At 40.8% G+C, this 21,009-nt stretch overlaps 1 protein-coding gene across 2 annotated transcripts in view; it reads right to left on the bottom strand.

The window, feature by feature from the left end:
• Positions 1-12,753: 12,753 nt before the first annotated feature.
• Positions 12,754-21,009, bottom strand: part of LOC124233040 (leucine-rich repeat-containing protein 49) — a 137,092-nt gene continuing 128,836 nt past the window's right edge. For both annotated transcript variants that reach the window (XM_046650057.1, XM_046650058.1), the window contains one exon: positions 12,754-13,394. In XM_046650057.1, the coding sequence (XP_046506013.1) occupies positions 13,191-13,394 (204 nt within the window). In that variant the 3' untranslated portion in view covers positions 12,754-13,190. The remainder of the gene's footprint in view (positions 13,395-21,009) is intronic.

Here is a 21,009-nt window from a genome sequence, read left to right on the forward strand (position 1 = left end):
ACGAAAAATGGGCAAAATTTCTACCACTGTTGTTGAACCATTTGCACTTGCAAAATTGTGACTTTAAAAAGTAAACCATATTTCCAATGATTTTTCAAATTAAAAGATGTTATATTGCTGTACCCTATTTTTCTTATAGTAAATGGTATCATCCACTACTAAGACTTTCTCCCCAGTAACAACAGCCAGTTCAATAAACATATGTATTCTTTTTTTTTTTTTAAAGATTTTATTTTTTCCTTTTTCTCCCCAAAGCCCCCCTGTACATAGTTGTGTATTCTTCGTTGTGGGTTCTTCTAGTTGTGGCATGTGGGACGCTGCCTCAGCGTGGTCTGATGAGCAGTGCCATTTCCGCGCCCAGGATTCGAACTAACGAAACACTGGGCCGCCTGCAGCGGAGCGCGCGAACTTAACCACTCGGCCACGGGGCCAGCCCCATAAACATATGTATTCTTAATACAGTCCAAGAACTGTCTCTGCTTTGAGGAATTCACAGTCTAGTAGGAGATAAGCTGGATGTAACACGTGTCTCTATGCTCCTTGCCACATGATCTTAGGCGTTGCTTGTCAGAATATCTCACTTCCCTTGGCACATAACTCTCCTGAGAATAACTTCATAGAGATTGAGATCAACACAGAGACTTCAAAAAATAATCACGGAGGTCTCGGAAGACTGAGATACAAAGACAGCGGCTGGAGACACTCAGAAACAAAGACACCAAGAGATTAGTAGAATGAGAGGCAGGGAGATGTTTTTTGTGATGGGAAGGGTGAGAGAGACAGCACTGAGGGGGAGAGCAGGAAAGATAGGAAGAGGATTACAGAAATATATGGGCCAAAAAAAAAAAAAAAAGGACAAAAAATAGAGGGAGAGAAGACAGCTATGGAGAAAGTGATGTTGAGAGAGGATTTACAGCAAGATATGAGCAGTAGGGAGAGATGGGGAGACAGTAAAGGGAAGAAAAATGGACAGGAGGTGAGAGAAAAGCAGAGAGAGAAGCTTGCTCATGCAGTTTCTTCCCTAGACCATAAACACAAGCCATAGATTCACTGACTGAAGAAAGCATCAGGATTTGAATGGTGTTAGCCGAACTCAAACTAAGAACTGAGCTCTATGGGGTTAAGGACACATTTCCTTTCTCAGTTTTGCTTAATTCTATTGAGCACAAGTCACCATGCTCCTCATGGTTGACTACAGCATCTTCATATCCATCTTGTTGACCATCTTAGAGTAATAGGCTTTGTAAGTTCAGCTACTAGATTTAACTTCCCATAATTTATGGTGTAGAAGGTCTCTGCATTCTTACGTTCAGCACTGGGACTAGCTGAAAGTCAAAGGTCTTACTCGCCCCACACATGGTTGATCAGTCCTGTCCTGTCACCTTCTCCATCACTGTCAGCAGTCTAGTCCACAGGGTGGAAGCCAGAAGCGTTATTATTCTTACAAATACTCAAAGCCTTCAGTCTCTCCATCTCAATCTTACAAAATGCTCTGCTGCTGGCCACCTGTCTCTTCCCATAGTTAGTTTTCTGTTCAGCTGGACCACATGCCCAGTGCCTCACAGAAACTTGTTGGAAGCATGGCTACCCAGGTCTGCTACTCCAATGTCAGCTTGGGGAGAAAGGCAAAGGCATTGGACATTTGAAAATCTGTGAGTTTAGCGTTTTCAAAGCTGATTGCAAAAACTTTCTCCAGATTCTTCTTCTTGTTCTCTTGTTGCAAAACCATTTCTTCTTTTTAATATGGGCTTATATTACCTGGGGTCTGATCAGGTTGACCTTCTCATGGTGGCGAGGCTAAGGCAGACTCCTTTCCAGACTGCAGGAGTAGGTCAAGGGGCGCATGGCTCCAATGTCAGCATCTACCAAAGCACTGGCCCCCAAACTTGGTATGAAGAAGAGTCATCTGGGAGCCTGCTAAAAATTTTGGGATGATCTCGCAGGGATTTGGTCCAAGGAAAGAGGATGAGGACAGGTATCTGAATTGTAAGACTCCCACATGTGATTCTGCTGTGGGCCTCCCCATGCCATTCTTTGAGAAATATTTCCCAGAGTAATGACAGTAGGTCTTTGTGTATATTTTAGGAGGTGTCTTGCCAATCTTGAACCCTGGAGATGCTGTTAAAGTTGGCCTGCAGAGGTGATAAAACTAATTATGAGCTTCACATTTTATTTAGGATAAGTGGTCCACTCTTTTAGTGTGTAATATGTCTCTGTAAATCTGCTGGAAAATCAAAAGTTCAACAGCAGAATTTATATATTATAAGGGACTTTCATTCCCAGATAGCTAAAAAAATGATAAAATACCTATTAATGCCCTGCCTTTTAGATTCCATCTTTGATGATATATTTCCAACATTTTGTACATGTTCTTTACATTTTGTTCTTGTTATTTATGGTACTTCCATCATGTTTAATGATTTCCATCTTTGACTCTATTGTAGTACCTGTGAGGTTTCACTTTTTATCACCAGTATCAGAATTATATATTTTTCCTTTCTCACTCACTCTGCCGTGCACACATGGTGATGTTTATAAGACTGAGCGGTTGGCTGCTGGGCATGGCCACAACAAGGTAGCTCTGAGTGTTTCTTGCTGCCTGGCTTATGAAAGTCTGAACTTTGCATCTAGAAGGTGCACAGAGGTGTCAGTGCAAAGTGCTCAAAAATGCACGATGTAACGATATTAAAAGTTGGAAGTTGAGGGCTGTCTCTATGAGGATCCAATTTAAATGAAACTGATTTACTACACAAAGCCCAAGATAAAGCTTTATTGCTCATCCAGATATTTTGCTAAATATGCTGGAGTACGCAATGAAGACATGAATTCAGATATGGTCAGGGAACTTACAGACTAGTGGAGGAGATAGACAGGTAAATTACAAGTGAATTCTCTAAATGAAATACAGGGTACTATGTACACATTGATAGGGGCATCTCATCCAGAGGGGGCTGAGTATGGTTCAGCCAGGTGAAAAGATAGAGAGAAATGTTGCAAAATGTCCAAGGCCTTAAGGACAAGAAACAGCATGGTGTTTGTGGCAAATGGTAGTTTTTTAAATGGCTGCACATTACTTCCTAGTCCACAAACTCTTCTGACACTATGACTTTGATACTTTACCTGTTGAGAGCTGGATCTATGTGACCTCAGACCTGAAAGTGATGCTATGTGACTTCTGAGGCTAGGTCAAGAAAGATGACAGAGCTTGGGATGCTTGCTCCCGGAATCCAGATGCCATGCTATAAAGAAGGACAATCAGCTACTTTAAGAGGCCAAGCGTAGGTGCTCTGGGTAAAGACTCAGCTGAGGTCCCACTCAGTAGCCAGCATCATCCACCAGACGTGAGTAAGTAAACCTTCAGAGTATTCCAGACCCCAGCCTTTGCATCTTCCTTGCTAAGGCCCCAGAGATCATTCAGCAGAGAATAAGTTCAGCAGTAGAGAGGGCTTCAAGTGAGGTTCAGTCAGAGCTCCTTCTCCATTTCTCGTTAATTTCTCAGTAATCCCCTTCTGCGTGTGGCTGCTTGCTTTCACGGTATTAAAGTAGCTGCAGGAGCTCCAGTCTTCAAATTTGTACATCTGGGATTCAGAGCAAGAGAGAGAGAGTTCTCTTATTCTCAACCATTCAAAACAAAAAACTGCACTCCTCTCTGATTGGCCCTACCTGAGCCGATTACTGATGCTAGATAAATTCCATATGTAGATTGGCTTAGGTCTGATTCACTGCACAATGATTGTACAAAAGGCATGAGACTATGTTAACCAGCTTATACCAATCAAGAGGCATCCCTGGTGCTAGGAAGTGAAGATAATCTCGCCCATCAAATTTCTGCTACACTGCTGGAGGGGGATATTTAAAAAAATACACCTGTAAGTATGTCTCTCAAACCATTTTCTCTAAATCATTGGTGGACCCCAGCAGTCTAAACGACTGGGCTACAGATAGTTTGGTGGTTTCAGAGAGGTCAAAAATACTTTTAAAATGGTTTTTATATAAATTCCACAAATTTGGAACATAAAATTAATTATTTTGACAGGAGTATCAACACGTTCTTATTTTTATGCTCAAAAATTATCCATGTTCCAAAGTACCTCAACATAATAGAGGCCATATATGACAAACCCACAGCCAACATCACACTGAATGGGGAAAAACTGAAAGTCATTCGTCTGAGAACAGGAACAAGACAAGGATGCTCACTCTCACTGCTCTTTTTCAACATACTACTGAGGTTTTGGCCAGAGCAATTAGGCAAGAAAAAGAAATAAAAGGAATCCAAATAGGGAGCCAAGAAGTGAAACACTTGCTATTTGTAGATGACATGATCTATATATAGAAACATCCAAAAAATCCATCGGAAAGCTACTAGAAGTAATCAACAATTACAGCAAAACTACAGGGTACAAAATCAACTTACATAAATCAGTTTCATTTCTATTCTCTAACAACGAACTAACAGAAAGAGAACTCAAGAACACAATTCCATTCACAATCGCAACAAAAAGAATAAAATATCTTGGAATAAATTTAACCAAGGAAGTGAAAGACCTATACAATGAAAACTACAAGACTTTCCTGAAATTGATGATGACATAAAGAGATGGAAAGACATTCCATGTACATGGATTAGAAGAATAAACATAGTTAAAATGTCCATACTACCTGAAGCAATCTACAGATTCAATGCAATCCCAATCAGAATCCCAATGACATTCTTCACAGAAATAGAACAAAGAATCCTAAAATTCATATGGGGCAACCAAAGACCCCGAATTGCTAAAGTAATCCTGAGAAAAAAGAACAAAGCTTGAGGCATTACAATCCCTGACTTAAAAATATACTACAAAGCTATAGTTATCAAAAGAGCATGATACTGGTACAAAAACAGACACACAGATAAACAGAACAGAATTGAAAGCCCAGAAATAAAATCACACATCTATGGACAGCTAATCTTCAACAAAGGAGCTGATAACATATAATGGAGAAAGGAAGTCTTTTCAACAAATGGTGTTGGGAAAACTAGACAGCCATATGTAAAGGAATGAAAATAGACCATTTGTTTACGCCATTTGCAAAAATAAATTCAAAATGGATCAAAGACTTAAAGGTAAGACCTGAAACCATAAGACTTCTCGAAGAAAATATAGGCAGTACGCTCTTTGACATCAGTCTTAAAAGGATCTTTTCGGACACCATGTTTTCTCAGACAAGGGAAATAGAAAGAATAAACAAATGGGACTTCATCAGACTAAAGAGCTGAAAAACAGGATTGAAATAAAAACATAACCCACCAACTGGTAAAAAATATTTTCAAATCATATATCCAACAAAGGGTTAACCTCCATAATATATAAAGAACTCACACAACTCAACAACAAAAAATCAAATAGCCTGATCAAAAAGTGGGCAGGGGATTTGAAGAGACATTTCTCCAAAGAAGATATAAGGATGGCCATTAGGCACATGAAAAGATGTCATCATCACTGATCATCGGGGAAATGTGAATCAAAACTACATAAGCATTTCACCTTATATCTGTTAGAATTGCTGAAATAACCAAGACAAGAAAATAACAGATGTTGGAGAGGTGGTGGAGCAAAAGGAACCCTCACACACTGCTGGTGGGAATGCAAGCTGGTGTAGCCACTATGGAAAACAGTAGGGATATTTCTCAAAAAATTAAAAATAGAAATACCCATAACCCAGACATCCCACTAGTGGGTATCTATCTAAAGAACTTGAAATCAGCAATTCAAAGGGACTCATGTATCCCTGTGTTCATTGCAGCATAATTCACAATAGCCAAGACATGGAAGCAACCTAAGTGCCCACTGACTGATGACTGGATAAAGAAGAAATGGTATATATGCATGGAATACTACTCAGCCATAAAAAAGGATAAAATTGTCCCATTCACAACAGCATGGATGGACCTTGAGGGTATTATGTTAAGTGAAATATGCCAGATAGTGAAAGACAAACTCTACATGATTCCACTCATATGTGCAAGATAAACAAACACATGGACAAAGAGAACACATTAGTGGTTACCAGGGGAAAAGGGGGTGGGGAGTGGGCACAAAAGGTGAAGTGGTGCACCTATAACATGACTGACAAATAATAAGGTACAGCTGAAATTTCACAAGATTGTAAACAATCATAACCTCAATTAAAAGAAATTCCAAAAAAATTATCCATGTTTCGATCAGTTATTTTCTGCTGAGATCAGTTGGTATAGTTCCTCTGAGCTAATGCAGCTTCTCACCATTCAGATTCTATTGCCCAGTTGACTAGTTACAGTATACAAGGTCAATATAAAAGATTCTTGTTATCCACTGGAGTTATTCTGTGAACACTGAATTAGTGAATGCTGAACGTTTGCTTCTAGACAAAATACAGGATTAGGTTGCTGTGAGCCTCTGAGCACAACATTTTTGTCAGTCAATATGTAACCTGTTTTATGTGTGTTTTTGTTTAAAGACGTCTCTTTAAATACATATTATTGATTCATTAACATTGAACTCATGGCCAACAGCACTGTAACTCATGCCTGAACAAAGCTTACCTGGCACGTCACGACCTTCTTGTGCGTAGGAAACCTAGGGAGCACTGCGGCACTATCCTTGGGGGCATTCTAAACAGCAAAGACACCAACAAAAAACACAAAATGAAACGAACATGCCACTAAATATACCAAATACTATGAAAGGGACATTTGTTTACATTACGAGAACTGAGAAAAGAAGGCAGAATGTTGCCTTCCTTGACTTCAGCTGAGAACATGTGCATTGAGTGGCTCAAACTTTTCATCTCTCTGCTCATGTCTGTGAATGAACATGAAAGTGCTGTGAGAATTGATTTTGGGGTTACAAATAAACTTTAGGAAGTAGGTGAATTTGCAAATACAGAATCTCTGAATAATGAGGAGCAATTGTATGTAAAAATAAATTGCATTACTATACATTAGCAAAGAAACAATTGGAAATTAAATTCTAAAGTACCTTTAAAAATACTGTTAATTTATTTTAAAAAAGATGAAATGCTTAGGAATAAATTTATTTCAGAATACAATTTAAACTGAAACCAATAAAATTTTGCTGAAAAATGATCTAAATAAATGAAGACATATCTCATATTCATGGACTGGAAGATTCGATATAATTAAGATGTCCATCTTCCCCATTTCATCTGTAGATTCAATATATCTTTTCTTTATAGAAACTGGCAGGTTGATTCTAAAATTTATATGGAAATGCAAAGACCTAGACTAGCTAAAACAATTTTGTAGAAGAAGGACAATGTTGAAGGAGTTATGTTACCTGATTTCAAGACTTACTATAGAGCTATGGTAATCACGACAGTGTGGTATTCACGTAAAAATAGAAAAATGGAACAGAATAGTAAGTCTAGAAAAAGACCCACACCATGGTTAACTGATTTTTCAAAAAGTTTCAAAAATTAATTCAAGAAGGATTGTAGTCCTGAATGTAATCGCTAAAACTATAAAGCTTCTAGAAGAAAACAGAAGAGAATATCTTTGCAAACGTGGGGCAGGCAAACTATTTCAGAGAGAACACTAAGAAGCACTCGCCATAAAAGAAAAATTGATGAATTGAACTTTATCATACTTCAAAACAAAAGTATTGTATCTAGAACGTGTAAGAACTCATATAAATCAATAATAAAAAGACAAACAATTCAAATTTTAAAAAAGAGGCATAGACCTAAACATTTACTTCCTAAAAGAAGACACAAAAATGACCAAAAAGCACATAGCAATGTGATCAACATCATTAGACATCAGGGAAAATAGGATTAAAGCAACGATGAGATGGCTGAAAAAGCCACACTAGAATAAGCTAGGAATAAAAAAGGCTCATAGCAACAATTGTTGGCAATCCGTGGAGCAGTTGGAACTCTCTATACATTGCTGGAGGGAGTGTAAAATTATATAACTATTTCGAAAAAACGTATGGCAGTTCCTTATATAAACTTAAAACTGTTCCATGACCCAGAAGTTCCACTGCACAAAAACACTTATATAAAAATGTCTTTATTCACAATAGCCTTAAGTTAGAAACAACCCAGAGGAATGGATAAACAAATTGTGGTATCTTCATACTGCGCCATAAGATATAATTAATTACTGATACATGAAACAATATGGTGATTCTCAGAAACAATATGTTGGGTGAAAGAGGCCCAACACAAGAATACATGCCGTACAGTTCCGTTTGTAGGAAGTTCCAGAACAGACAAAATTAATCAATGGTGAAAGAAACTAGAAAAATAGCTGCTCATAGGGGAGGGGCAAGGATTGACTAGAAGAATTTTTCTGAGGTGATTAAAATGTTTTATATCTTAACTGGATGTTGATTATATTTTTAAAATTAATCAAATTATACACTTCAGTGCATTTCACTGTATATAAATTTCATCTTTTAAAAAAGCCCTTGAACAAGCTCTTCGCTGCATAAAGGCCACCCTCAAGAACACAGACACTTCACATTAACACATGAGATTGCAAAACTGAAAATCTAATTGTCAGCGAGTATGTGGAACAACTGGACTTGTATTCTCTGCTTGTGGGAGTGTAAACTGATACAAATCACTTTGAAAAGCAATTTGATGATATTTAATACAGCTAAATGTGTGCACATGACCCAGCAATCCCACTGCTAATTGTGTACCTTCCAAAAATCACACATGAACAAGTATGTTCAAAGCAGTATTGTCTGTAATAGCTATAAAGTAGAAATCACTCAATGCTCCCCAACAGGAAAATGGATATATACACTGTGCATCACCCATAAAACCGAATATTAAAGAGCAGTAAAAACAAAAGAAGCAGAGTTACTTCCATCAATTATGTTTCTGAATAGAGCGACACAGAAACAGAGTATTAAGTGAAAAACAAAAGATGCAGAAAAGAACATATTGCATGATACCATATATATAATACTTGACAAGATAAAAACTCAGTTCAATAAACTCCCTATGCATGTATGCATAAGTAGGAATGGGATGAAAACGTGAACGAATAATAAGCATCAAATTCAGGACAGTGCTTACCTCTAGGGAGAGAAAGAGGTACACGGGCTTCATCTCTATTTGCAATGTTTTATTTTTAAAATCTGAAGCAAATGTGGAAAAATATTAATATCTGTTATGCTTGGTGGTGGACACAGCGTATTTATTTGAGATAGTATTCCACATGCATTTCTGCATGTTGAAATATTTCTAGACAAATAAAGAGAAGTCAACTGTCCGACCGCTCAAGCTTAGAGAGACCGGTGTAAGGAATTAATAGTTTCGTTGTCTCCTGAAGAGAAACTACAAACTATCCGACTGCCCAAGAATTATAGGAGTCATTTATTCTTTGGAGCATTGGGTATACTTTAGCTCATTTATTTATCCTTATCCTCTTTACACAAAGGATTTAAGGTAGCTTGCAACAAAAGACACATATAATGAGCCAGGAAAACATAAACATAAGTGGAAAGTCAGGATCAAAGATAACAAATATCCTATCAGTACCGGTTAGCCACAGTTGCGGTGATTAAAGCAAGTTTCAAACTTGGCTCTGAACTTCTTGGCAACACGAACCATTCCATCTCCAGCTGACCCATGAAAGCAGGTTATGAAAACTAACCTTTGTTCTTCAAGGTTTAAACTTAATATTTTCCTGAACAGTCTCTTTATATTCTATTTTTCATTTTGCCTTGCTAACTAGCCAGATTCTTCTTTCTTTTGTCCTCCTCTCCTCTCTTCTCCCCTTCTCTCCCTTTCCTTTCCCTTTCCCTTTCTTCTCTCTTTTCCTCCCTCCCTCCTTCCTTCCTTCCCTCCTTCCCTCTACTTCCTTTCTTTTCATTCTTTCATTTATTTTGCCCAGATGCCAGATTCTTAAGACTAGCGGTGGGTATGAGTGCAGGTCTTGTCTACTAACTATCGGCTGAAATAACCTTGGGTGAGGTTTCTAACCTCTCTATGCCTCAGTTTCCTAATGTTCAATTGGGGATATCGATCATATGTATATCACAGTGTTAGGAGATTCAACGAGATAATGAATGCAAAGAGCTTAGAATAGTGCTAGACACTGCTCAATAAATCTCAGTGGAGGAGGATATGAATCTCAATGTATCCTGCGCCCTGGTCAGGAACAGATCAGGAGCAGGGCGAGGCCTCACCATCGCACATGCCAGGCTGTCAGTGGAGTGAAGCTTGAGAAATGGGGAGCTGATACCAGCAACATCCTCAGACTCAGGAGCACAGTTAACTGGCTTTATATCCAACAGCACACTTAGCAACCATGCCCAGATCTAGCAGCACACGTAACCATTTAGCTGCTGCACCAGAACATGAAGTATCCCCCAGGTGGGAGATACTGGATGTTTCTGCTTTTGGGTCATACGCAATGTTCTCTTTCTGCTTGAGACTCCTCTTCCAAAAAAGCACTCCTTCAGCATATGCCAGCCTGGACAGTTTCAGACTGTGGGATATCACCTCTTCCCCTTTCCTGAAGACCCTGGCATACTCCAAATAGAGAGGACAGCTTGTTCCAGCAATCACCATTAACAACCTAGGACCCAGACTTGATTCCAGACCCAGTAGAACCAGAAGACCCAGATCTCCTTGTCCTTTCATCTGGAAATTATCCTCACCCAGGAACTCCAGCAAGCAAAACGGGCTAGGAGGAAGCTCAGCTGAAGGGGCCAGAAACTAGATGGGAGGACATAGCCATCAGGAGTTTGCAAACAGGCAAAATAAGGATTCAGGACATAGAAATCAATCAGTATGGGATAGTAGGGGCAGACAAGAGGGAGCTCAGGTACAAAGGGATGTCAAACTAAGTGACTAAAGCTGGGGCATAAGGCAGTTTGGTTTCAGGAACAAGACAGAAACCCTATTACGAGGCCTGAAACAGATTGTCTAGGTTGAGCCAGCAGCGCCTGGGTAGGCTTGCTGCCAAGTCATTAAGTGATGACCCAGGGTTCCTTAAATTCCCAGAATGACTGGGGAGGGCCAAGAATGCATGTAAATGTGAGGGTCAAGTGCCTCTGGCTTCAGGGATGGGTTAAGGGAGGAGAGGCAGCATTCGAGAAACGAGACAGATTATTTATTAGACAGCCAGGCCATTCACCTGCAAAGCCTAGAGTGAGCAATAATTCCCCACACTCCTGAGTAGTCATAGGTTCTTGCCTTTCCTGTTTACTAGAAGTCCATGAGCAAGATATTCTTGGTTTTTCTCTCAACATCACCCTCAGGGTGAGAACTCATTTCTATACCAAACAAGATATAAACCCCAGGAGAGATCACCCTTTACCAGCCAGATGAGAGCTGCTCCGTGTTTCAATATAGAGAGACTGAAGGACCAGCAAGAAAAGCTAATAGCTTTTCCTGTCCTGGGGCACCAATTCTGTGGTTCCACTTGTATCTAGAAGAATTAGCTCCATTTACTGGGCGTTTGCTCTGTCCCAGGCATTATAATAAATGCTTTAAATGTATTATCTCATTTGATCCTCACAACAATCTTATGGGGTAGCTTCTCTTATGAGGAAACTGAGGTTCAGATTGGTTACAAGCTATCCAGCTGGTAGCTTAAGTTCCAAGATGCGAACCCAGGACAGGGTGACTTACAGCGTCACCTTCTTAAATATTATGTTTACCTCCCAAGCTTGAGCACTCTTTCTTGGGGGAGGATGACTAGGAATTCTTAAGGATGTGAGCCCTTCTTAGAACTGCAAAAGTAGCTTACCTAGCTTCCTTCCCAGCATTTCTGTATGACTTTGTTGTCCTATAACTTCATTGTTGTTTTCCCACATCATGGTGGTTCTGCTGACATGAGCTGCTAGGCAAAATCTGAGCAAACTGGAGAAGTCCCATTTATTGACCTGTAAGATCGTTTTTCTGAAGTTGTACCATCTCTAGCTATGGTAATGGGCTCCAACCACCCTCCTCACCAGCATGAACCAGGACAAACCCCTGCTTATATCCTGTTTACCTATTAGATCTTCATATGGAATTAGAAAAATGAGAACCTTTCACTCATGAATTCCTAAATCTTCTGAGGTACAGGGACATATTCCTGCTGGAAAAAAGAGCCTCAGAATAGCTACCAACAGAAGGAAACACCTTTCAGAGAAGACAAGTGATTATAATTTATATTTTATAATTTATAATTTAAAGCAGATGATTTATAACTGCATCTTACATTCACTAAGGATCCTTTAAGACAAAGCACTTTTTTAAAGATTGGCACCTGAGCTAACAACTGTTGCCAATCTTTTTTTTTCCTGCTTTTTTCTCCCCAAAGCCCCCCAGTACATAGTTGTATATTTTAGTTGTGGGTCCTTCTAGTTGTGGCATGTGGGACGCCACCTCAACGTGGCCTGATGAGCAGTGCCATGTCCGTGCCCAGGATCCAAACCAGTGAAACCCTGGGCCACCAAAGCAGAGTGCACAAACTTAACCACTCGGCCACAGGGCCGGCCCCCACACAAAGCATTTTTTCCTGCCCCAGTTTTGACTCATTTTCATATTTTCTGCCCACAGTGACCCCCAGAATCTCCTGCCGTACCCTGAGAACAGCATCCCTGGAAGAGTAGGACCTCTTCTCATGTAAGTGAAGACAAGGGTTCCTATTCAGCTAAGGAGGAACATACAGTAAATACGACAATTCCCACTGGATTAAGGAGGCAAACGCCTTTTTTTAAACTAATTTATTAATAAGTTTATTCTTCATTCATAAAAAAGAACATATTTTTGGCTTTGAAATCATGACATAAAATAAAAAGGCAAACAATTGGAAATTTCCAGCTGAAAGTAGGTAAAAGCAACTCATGCTGAACATGAGCAAACACTGAGTGCTTTGGGCTCCAGCAGGGGCACCAGTCAGAGCAAGAACTGAAAATGCAGTGCTAATGCAAGGCCCAGGCGATCTCTGCAGACTGCTTAGTTCCCAAAGGTGGTCTGGTCAACATATGGAGGAAATTAACCCTCCCTTTCTTGCTCTCTTTCTTTCTTTCCTTCCTAACCTTTACTTATGAGAACAGTAGGCAATAATGGCTTGATGCTAGTCTTTCTAGTTTGTAGGATAGTGTTGTTGTTGTTTTAACATGTTTAACCTACGTATTTTCAACCTTGAAAAACATAAAACTGCTAAAATCAACTGTAACTACAAGTCATTTCTATTTTTGGTCAGTTATCTGCTGCAGGCAAAGCTTCATGTAGGAGCTTTTGTTGCGGATTTCTATGACTGCATCCCTAACAAGCTCAATGAACATTTGTGGCCAAAGCTTCTGCAAAGCCTCATTTTTCATGTTGATCTCTGTGGCTTCCTTCACAAGGTCCTCAATATACATCTTGCAGAATTTCTTTTTTTCCTTTATTTCCTGTTAAAAAAAGAAAAATTTGCATTGAATCATAATTAATCCAAAAGCCAAAGCAACAATCAGCTGAACCAGAGAAACTTGAAATAATCTGTTCTGAGCCCCAACCCTGAGAGCAGGAACACTTTCCTAGACACTTGACACAGAGCTCTGCTTGAGCAAGACAGCAATCAGGAGCTCACTGCTTCCCAGTCCACTCCTACCTCTGTTGGACAGCTCTCTTAGAAAATGTGTTTCTTTATTGGAATCACTGGCTCATAACTACTATTTCTCCCTTGGTAGACTTTCCCCTTACTCAGTTCAGGTAGTTCAGCTCACACAAGTCAACTGAACGCACAGATTCACAGTTTCTAGTGGTAATGTATCACAGTACTGATACTGACAATCTTAATTGGTATGAGGTCAGTGAAGATCCATATACATACTTTAAACAGCCATACTCTGAACTGATTCTGTGTTTTAGGAAAGCAGGTAGTGATATATTATACTAACTTATGTGGCTTAGACCATTTGGACAAAGTTGGGGGAAGTGTACAAGGAGGAAGAGGAAATATACACAAGTTGGGGACCTGAAACTTGGCCTTTGAAAGAAATAGTGCTCCCATTCAACTTCTGGGTCTGGCAGTCTGCACGTGAAAAATCTGGAGTGCAAACACAACAGGGAAAGTTTTGGGCCCAAGGATATTAGGGCATTGGGCCCCAATTTCATCCCAGGGGCTGAGACAAGGCCATTTTGTTTTAATGCAAGGATTCAGCATTAATTTTGCTTATTGATACTTTTGGGGACTATAAAGGCATGATGCTGGAAAGTGTTATAATATGGAAAAATCAATGCAATAGATAAGATAATCAGAATTACAAGGGAAAAAGTCTCCATCAATGAAGGAGGAAAGAAATAATAAATGTCAATGAGACAATAGGTTTAATTACTTTGAAAAGATCTATTGAAACCTCCAATTCAAATCAAAATACCAAAATAATTTCAAGATGAATTAAAGAGTTAAATTTAAAATATCAATGGATATTGCCATTAAAATTACACTTATGAAGATCTGCAATAACAAGGAAAATACACTATAATGTTAATGGAAAAGGAAAAATACAAAATGAAATTTTAATAGAGGTTGGGTTATACAAGTGTATGTATTTGTCAAAACTTAGCAATTGTACACCTAAAATTTATATTTCATTGTATATAACTTTTACCTAAAAAGAAGAAACGTTATCAAATAACAAATACTGAATTATTTAGGGAGAAGCATGCTAATATCTGCAATTACTCTGAAATGAATTTAAAAAATAAGGTGCACTGTTGACGGATAGAGGATGGGCAGACGCACAGATATGTGACAAAGCAAGTACACTGTATAGTACAATGTTAATAGTAGGATCCAGGTTTGGGTGTATGGGTGTTTCCTGTAAAATTCTTTCAACTTTGCTGAACGTTTCAAATTTTCATTAAAAAGTTAGAAAAAATACATAGAAAATTATTGAAGAAAATATACTGAAGTGTCATTAAGACTGTCTTTGGGTTATGAGACCATGAGTGCTTTTTCCTCCTTTATCTATTTCTCTTCCTTTTCCAAATTTTTACAATTTTTAAAACAATAAAATATGTTTTAGGTTCCTGATCAATTAATGTAAGTCAATGATGAGTCCCAACTGTCCTAACTTTCCCTAACAGAGGCATATTTTGAAAATTTTCTTATGACATGTAAGATTTCTCTAAATAATCATTCACCATTCAGGAGTCAACATGCTGATTTGATTTAGTTCATGTACTAAAAACAACAGGTCATGGGTTGACCTATCATAAAAATATGTACAGATTTTGATGGGCGATGAATAACAAATGGTTCCAGCTGGCTACTCCACCAATGAACCTCACTTCTCTAACTCTGAAATACAGTCTGGGACTTAGTCACCCGCACTAAGTTAGCTTGTCGATGAGAACAGCATTTAGCTGCTCCCTTTGAACACTCAGTAAATCTGGGCTACCCAGGGACTACCCGGAAGAAAGACAAGTGTGACTCACCAGAGATCAATAACTAAAACGAGCAATATTTTACAACGAGCAATGCATTTCTACAAGTAGAAGGCACAGAGCATATTTAGTGAAGGTCTCTCTGCAGATTTTTAAGTTTCTTAAAACATGATTTTGAGTTAAAAGAAGGAGTTCTTGTCAAGATGGTGCTGTGAGCAGACGTTGAACTCGCCTCCTCCCACAAACACAACCAGGTTACAACAATTTTAGGAAGAATCACCCTGGATTGAAAACTGAAAACTGGATAAAAAGAACCCCCACAACAAGGGACAGTCCTAACGAAAGCAGAAGAGGCAGTAACTCTGGCCAGAGAGGAAAAAAGCCACCTTTGGGAGCAGCAGAGCTTCTCAGTTGGCCAGGTGGGAGCCAACCTAAGGTACACAGCCCTCCCTGGAGGAGTGAGGTATGGAGTTGGGGCAATACTGCTATAACCATCCTTCGGACTCAGCCCAAATGGGGGGGCGGTCTTACTGTCTGGCTTTGCTGGCTATTAACTGCAGCGAGGACACCCCAGAAAAGCTATCGGACGAAAGCCGAAAAGATCCGGGTCTTAAAGGGGCCAGTCACTCATTGCAGCAACCTAAAATCACCAGAGAGAAGGCTGACTGTCCTTTGGTGAAACGAGACTCACCTGGTGGGCTCTGGGGGCATCTTGGTGAGAGGAGGCTCCTCTCTGGAGACTGAGACATTGGTGGGGGCCATTGTTTTGAGCTGGTCCAGGCGTGCTGATATGGACACAGGTGGGGGCCATTGAGGTGCGTCCCTTGGGCTGTTAGCCCAGGGGTCTGCCACACCCACTAGAGCACAGATTTAATCCAGTTCAGCCAGGGCAGGCAACCCACCCTAGGGACTGGCCCCACCTAACGGCAAGCCCTCAGGCTACTTTTCAGCCTGCATTGACTGAGTGCCTTGATCCTCTACAGGCAGGCAAAGGTGTCTGCCTCTGTGGGGCAGGGCTTGTGTGAGGACCAGGTGAACTGTGGGGAGCATTGGGGCAGAGGTGGGGCCCTCTGCAGTGTGGTGGTGGGGTACGCTCCAGGGGGTTGAGAAGTGTGCACGGACCAGGACTGTGCTGACAGTGTATGCGGTCCAGAGGGGGGTGAGGCTTATCAGCAGCAGAAGACTTGTGTTTCACAAATAGCCATAAAAAGGATCAGCCCCACCTTCCAAAGCCTGAAACAACTCAGTGCCTCCATGCCAAGGGCTAGCCCTACTCAGCTGCACTCCTAAGAGAACTGACAGCCTTGTTGGCCTCAGGCCTATCACAACTGTACGCCCCTGAGCCTAGCAACCAGCTATACTGGGTACCAACCCAATTAAGAGGACAATTGCAATAAGAGTGTGCTAATAGGCGGGACCAAGATGGCGGAGTGAGTGGTTTTCTTTGTCTCTCCCCTGACGAATCTACAACTAATTGGACATTCACTGATTAACAAAGGATATCCAGATAGCATCTCAAGATGCCTAAGAGTCTCTACATCGGAAGGTGGATGGACTTCCCCCCAGGAGGAGGTGGAAATAGGTGAAAACTCTCCGACCCCCGACCCCCAACCCCCGGACAGCCTAGTTCCTGCAGGAGGCTCTCTTCCAGTGGACTCCCCCATAGCATTGCCACATACCAAGGGCAGGAGTGTGCACTCACCAGCGGAGCGGCGGTGGAAACAGGTGACAACAGCCCTACTCAAGCCCCCCGTGATTACACCTAAGCCCAAGGGGAATCCCCAGGGTCCCGCACCCACCGGCAGGGAAGGACTCCACTCACCATTAGCAGGGAGGCCCACCCAGAAGCCAGAACAAAGGGAAGCTCCCGGCAGGTGGATTCCCTGGCATGGCACCAGACCGCAAGCTGCTGCTGGGCCCACGGTCTCTGGCGCACGGGTTGGTGTAGGGGGCGCCCAGACTTCCTGTGGATGTGCTTGGGGACAGGGTTGGAGCTCCAATACCCGGCTCTGCAGCCCGGGGGGACACTCCAGGGTCCCGCACCACCCCCAGCAGGGAGGGCCTCTGCTCACCATTGGCAGGGATGCCCCACCCAGCATTCGGAATACCAAGAAGCTCCCTAGAGCAGAATTTCCCACAAGGCAGCAGCCTACAAGCCACTGCCACTCTGGCCGTGTCCCAGACGAGGCATGGGGCTCCCAGAGATCCCGTGAGAGTGGAATGGGGCAGAGTGGAGCTCCAGTGAAACGGCTACATAGCCCAGGGGGGAACTCCAGGTTCCTACAGCAGCCTCAGCGAAAGCCTCTGCACAGCACTAGTGGAGAGGTCCTGACTGGGAATCGCAAGGCGGGAAGGCCCTGGGGCAAAAGTAGCACAGCTGGGTGAGCTAACGACAGACTGCAGAAGATACCCATAGCTCTGCTGGGACCTATAGTGGACAAGTGTGATCTTGTGGGCTATGTTAGGGACAAAGCGGCGATTATATATGATCCTGCTCCTGGCTGCTGGGAAAGCCCACACCACCACTGCAGACCACAAGGAGGGAGCGCGTCTAAGTGGGCTGCAACAGTAGGCACCAGCAGCCTGAGGCCCCCTTGCGATTGCCCCCACAACCGATGAGGGCCCCCACAACCGATGAGGGACCCCACAGGACCACTGTGACTACGAGGAGGGGTCCAGGTCCAGTCAGTAACAGCTGACAGGGTTCCTGGTTGGTGCAGTCTAAACAGCTGCCCCCCTCAACACCCATCGCAACAAGTGGAAGCAGCGACTAAACTCTATCTCTATGCGGAGGCACAAATCCACGCCATCAAGCAGTATGAAAAAATATATTAAATCTCCAGAACAGAAGGAAAATGATAAGGACCCAGAAAAGAATCCCAAAGACAATGAAATCTATAACCAAAATGACGATGATTTCAAAACTGCCATTATTAAAAAACTCAACGAGTTAAAAGAGAGTTCAGATAGACAACTCAATGAGTTCAGGAGCTATGTCACAAAAGAGCTTGACACTATAAAGAAGAACCAATTAGAAATACTGGAGATGAAGAACACAATGGAGGAGACTAAGAAAAATTTGGACTCTCTGAACAGTAGGGTCGATAATATGGAGGACAGAATTAGCAATTTGGAGGATAGGAATATAGAAATGCTGCAGACAGAGGAGGAGAGAGAACTAAGACTAAAAAGAAATGAAGAAACTCTCCGAGAATTATCTCACTCAATTAGGAGATGCAACATAAGGATTATAGGTATACCAGAGGGAGAAGAGAAGAAGGGGGCAGAAGGCCTGTTCAAAGAAATAATAGCTGAGAACTTTCCAAACTTGGGAAGAGAGATGGAACTTCATGTGACAGAAGCCAATAGATCTCCAAACTTTATTAACGCAAGAAGACCAACCCCAAGGCATATAGTAGTGAAACTAGCAAAAGTCAACGACAAAGAGAAAATACTAAGGGCAGCCAGGCAGAAGAAAATAACTTACCAAGGAAACCCCATAAGGCTATCAGCAGATTTCTCAGGAGAGACCTTTCAGGCTAGAAGAGATTGGAATGAAATATTCAAAATTCTGAAGGACAAAAACCTGCAGCCAAGAATACTCTACCCAGCGAAAATATCCTTCAAATATGATGGAGAAATAAAAACTTTCCCAGATAAACAAAAGTTAAGGGAGTTCATCGCCACAAAACCTCCTCTTCAAGAAATGCTCAGGAAGAACCACATTCCTGAAAAATCAAAAAAAGGAAAAGGGTTACAAAATCCAGAACAAAGGAGATAAGCAGAAGGACAATAACACAAAGTAACAGCTCTCCATCAGGACAAAATGCAAAAGAACCAGAAAACAAGTGATAAAATGGCAACAGTAGGCCCCCACGTTTCAATAATCACTCTAAATGTGAATGGATTGAACTCTCCAATCAAAAGGCACAGAGTGGCAGGATGGATCAAAGAACAAGATCCAACAATATGCTGCCTCCAGGAAACACACCTCAGCCCCAAAGACAAACACAGACTCAAAGTGAAGGGATGGAAGACAATACTCCAAGCTAATAATGAACAACAGAAAGCAGGTGTTGCCATACTTATATCAAAGTAGACTTCAAAGCAAAACAGATAAAGAAAGACAAAGAGGGGCAGTATATAATGATAAAAGGGACGCTCCACCAAGATGACATAACACTTATAAATATATACGCACCTAACACAGGACCACCAAAATTCATAAAGAAACTATTAACAAAACTAAAAGGCGACATCAACAGCAATACAATAATAGTAGGGGACCTCAACACCCCGTTAAAACCAATGGACAGATCATCCAGACAGAAAATCAACAAGGAAATTATAGAATTAAATGAACAATTAGATCAGATGGACCTAATAGATATATATAGGACACTTCATCCAAAAACAGCAGGTTACACATTCTTCTCAAGCGCGCATGGAACATTCTCAAGGATAGACCATATCTTGGCAAACAAAGCAAGCATCAATGAGTTCAAGAGGGTTGAAATAATATCAAGCATCTTTTCTAATCATAATGCTATGAAACTAGAAATCAACGACAAGAGTAAAGCTGGGAAAGGGCCAAAAATGTGGAGACTAAACAACATGCTACTAAACAAACAATGGATTATTGAAGAAATTAAAGAAGAAATCAAACATTATCTGGAGACAAATGAAAATGAAAACACACTGTACCAAATGATCTGGGATGCAGCAAAGGCAGTCCTAAGAGGGAAATTCATTGGAATACAGGCCTACCTCAATAAGCAAGAAAAATCTTACATAAACAACCTCAAACAACACCTAACAGAATTAGAAAAAGAAGAACAAACAAAGCCCAAAGCCAGTAGAAGGAGGGAAATAATAAAAATTAGAGCAGAAATAAATGATATTGAAACAAAAAAGACAGTAGAAAGGATCAATGAAACAAAGAGTTGGTTCTTCGAAAAAATTAACAAAATCGACAAACCCTTAGCCAGACTCACTAAAAAAAAAAGAGAGAAGTCTCAAATAAATAAAATTAGAAACGAGAGAGGAGAAATCACAACAGATACTGAAGAAATACAAAGGATCATAAGAGAATACTATGAAAAACTATATGCCAACAAATTGAACAACCTAGAAGAAATGGATAAATTCCTAGACTCATACAACCTACCCAAACTGAATCAGGAAGAAACAGAGAATCTGAATAGACCAATCACAAGTAAAGAAATAGAAACAGTAATCAAAAACCTCCCCAAAAATAAGAGTCCAGGACCAGACGGCTTCTCTGGAGAATTCTACCAAACATTCAAAGAAGATTTAATACCTATCCTTCTCAAACTATTCCAGAAAATAGAGGAAGATGGAGCACTCCCTAATACATTCTATGAAGCCAACATCACCCTGATCCCCAAACCTGAAAAGGACAACAGAAAGAAGGAAAACTACAGGCCAATATCACTGATGAACATAGATGCAAAAATCCTCAACAAAATTTTGGCAAACCGAATACAGCAATACATCAGAAAGATTATACACCATGATCAAGTGGGATTTATACCAGGGACACAGGAATGGTTCAACATCCACAAGTCAATCAACGTGATTCACTACACTAACAAAATGAGAAACAAAAACCAC

Source organism: Equus quagga, unplaced genomic scaffold, assembly GCF_021613505.1.
Source record: "Equus quagga isolate Etosha38 unplaced genomic scaffold, UCLA_HA_Equagga_1.0 153_RagTag, whole genome shotgun sequence".
In the NCBI taxonomy this organism is placed as follows: domain Eukaryota; kingdom Metazoa; phylum Chordata; class Mammalia; order Perissodactyla; family Equidae; genus Equus; species Equus quagga.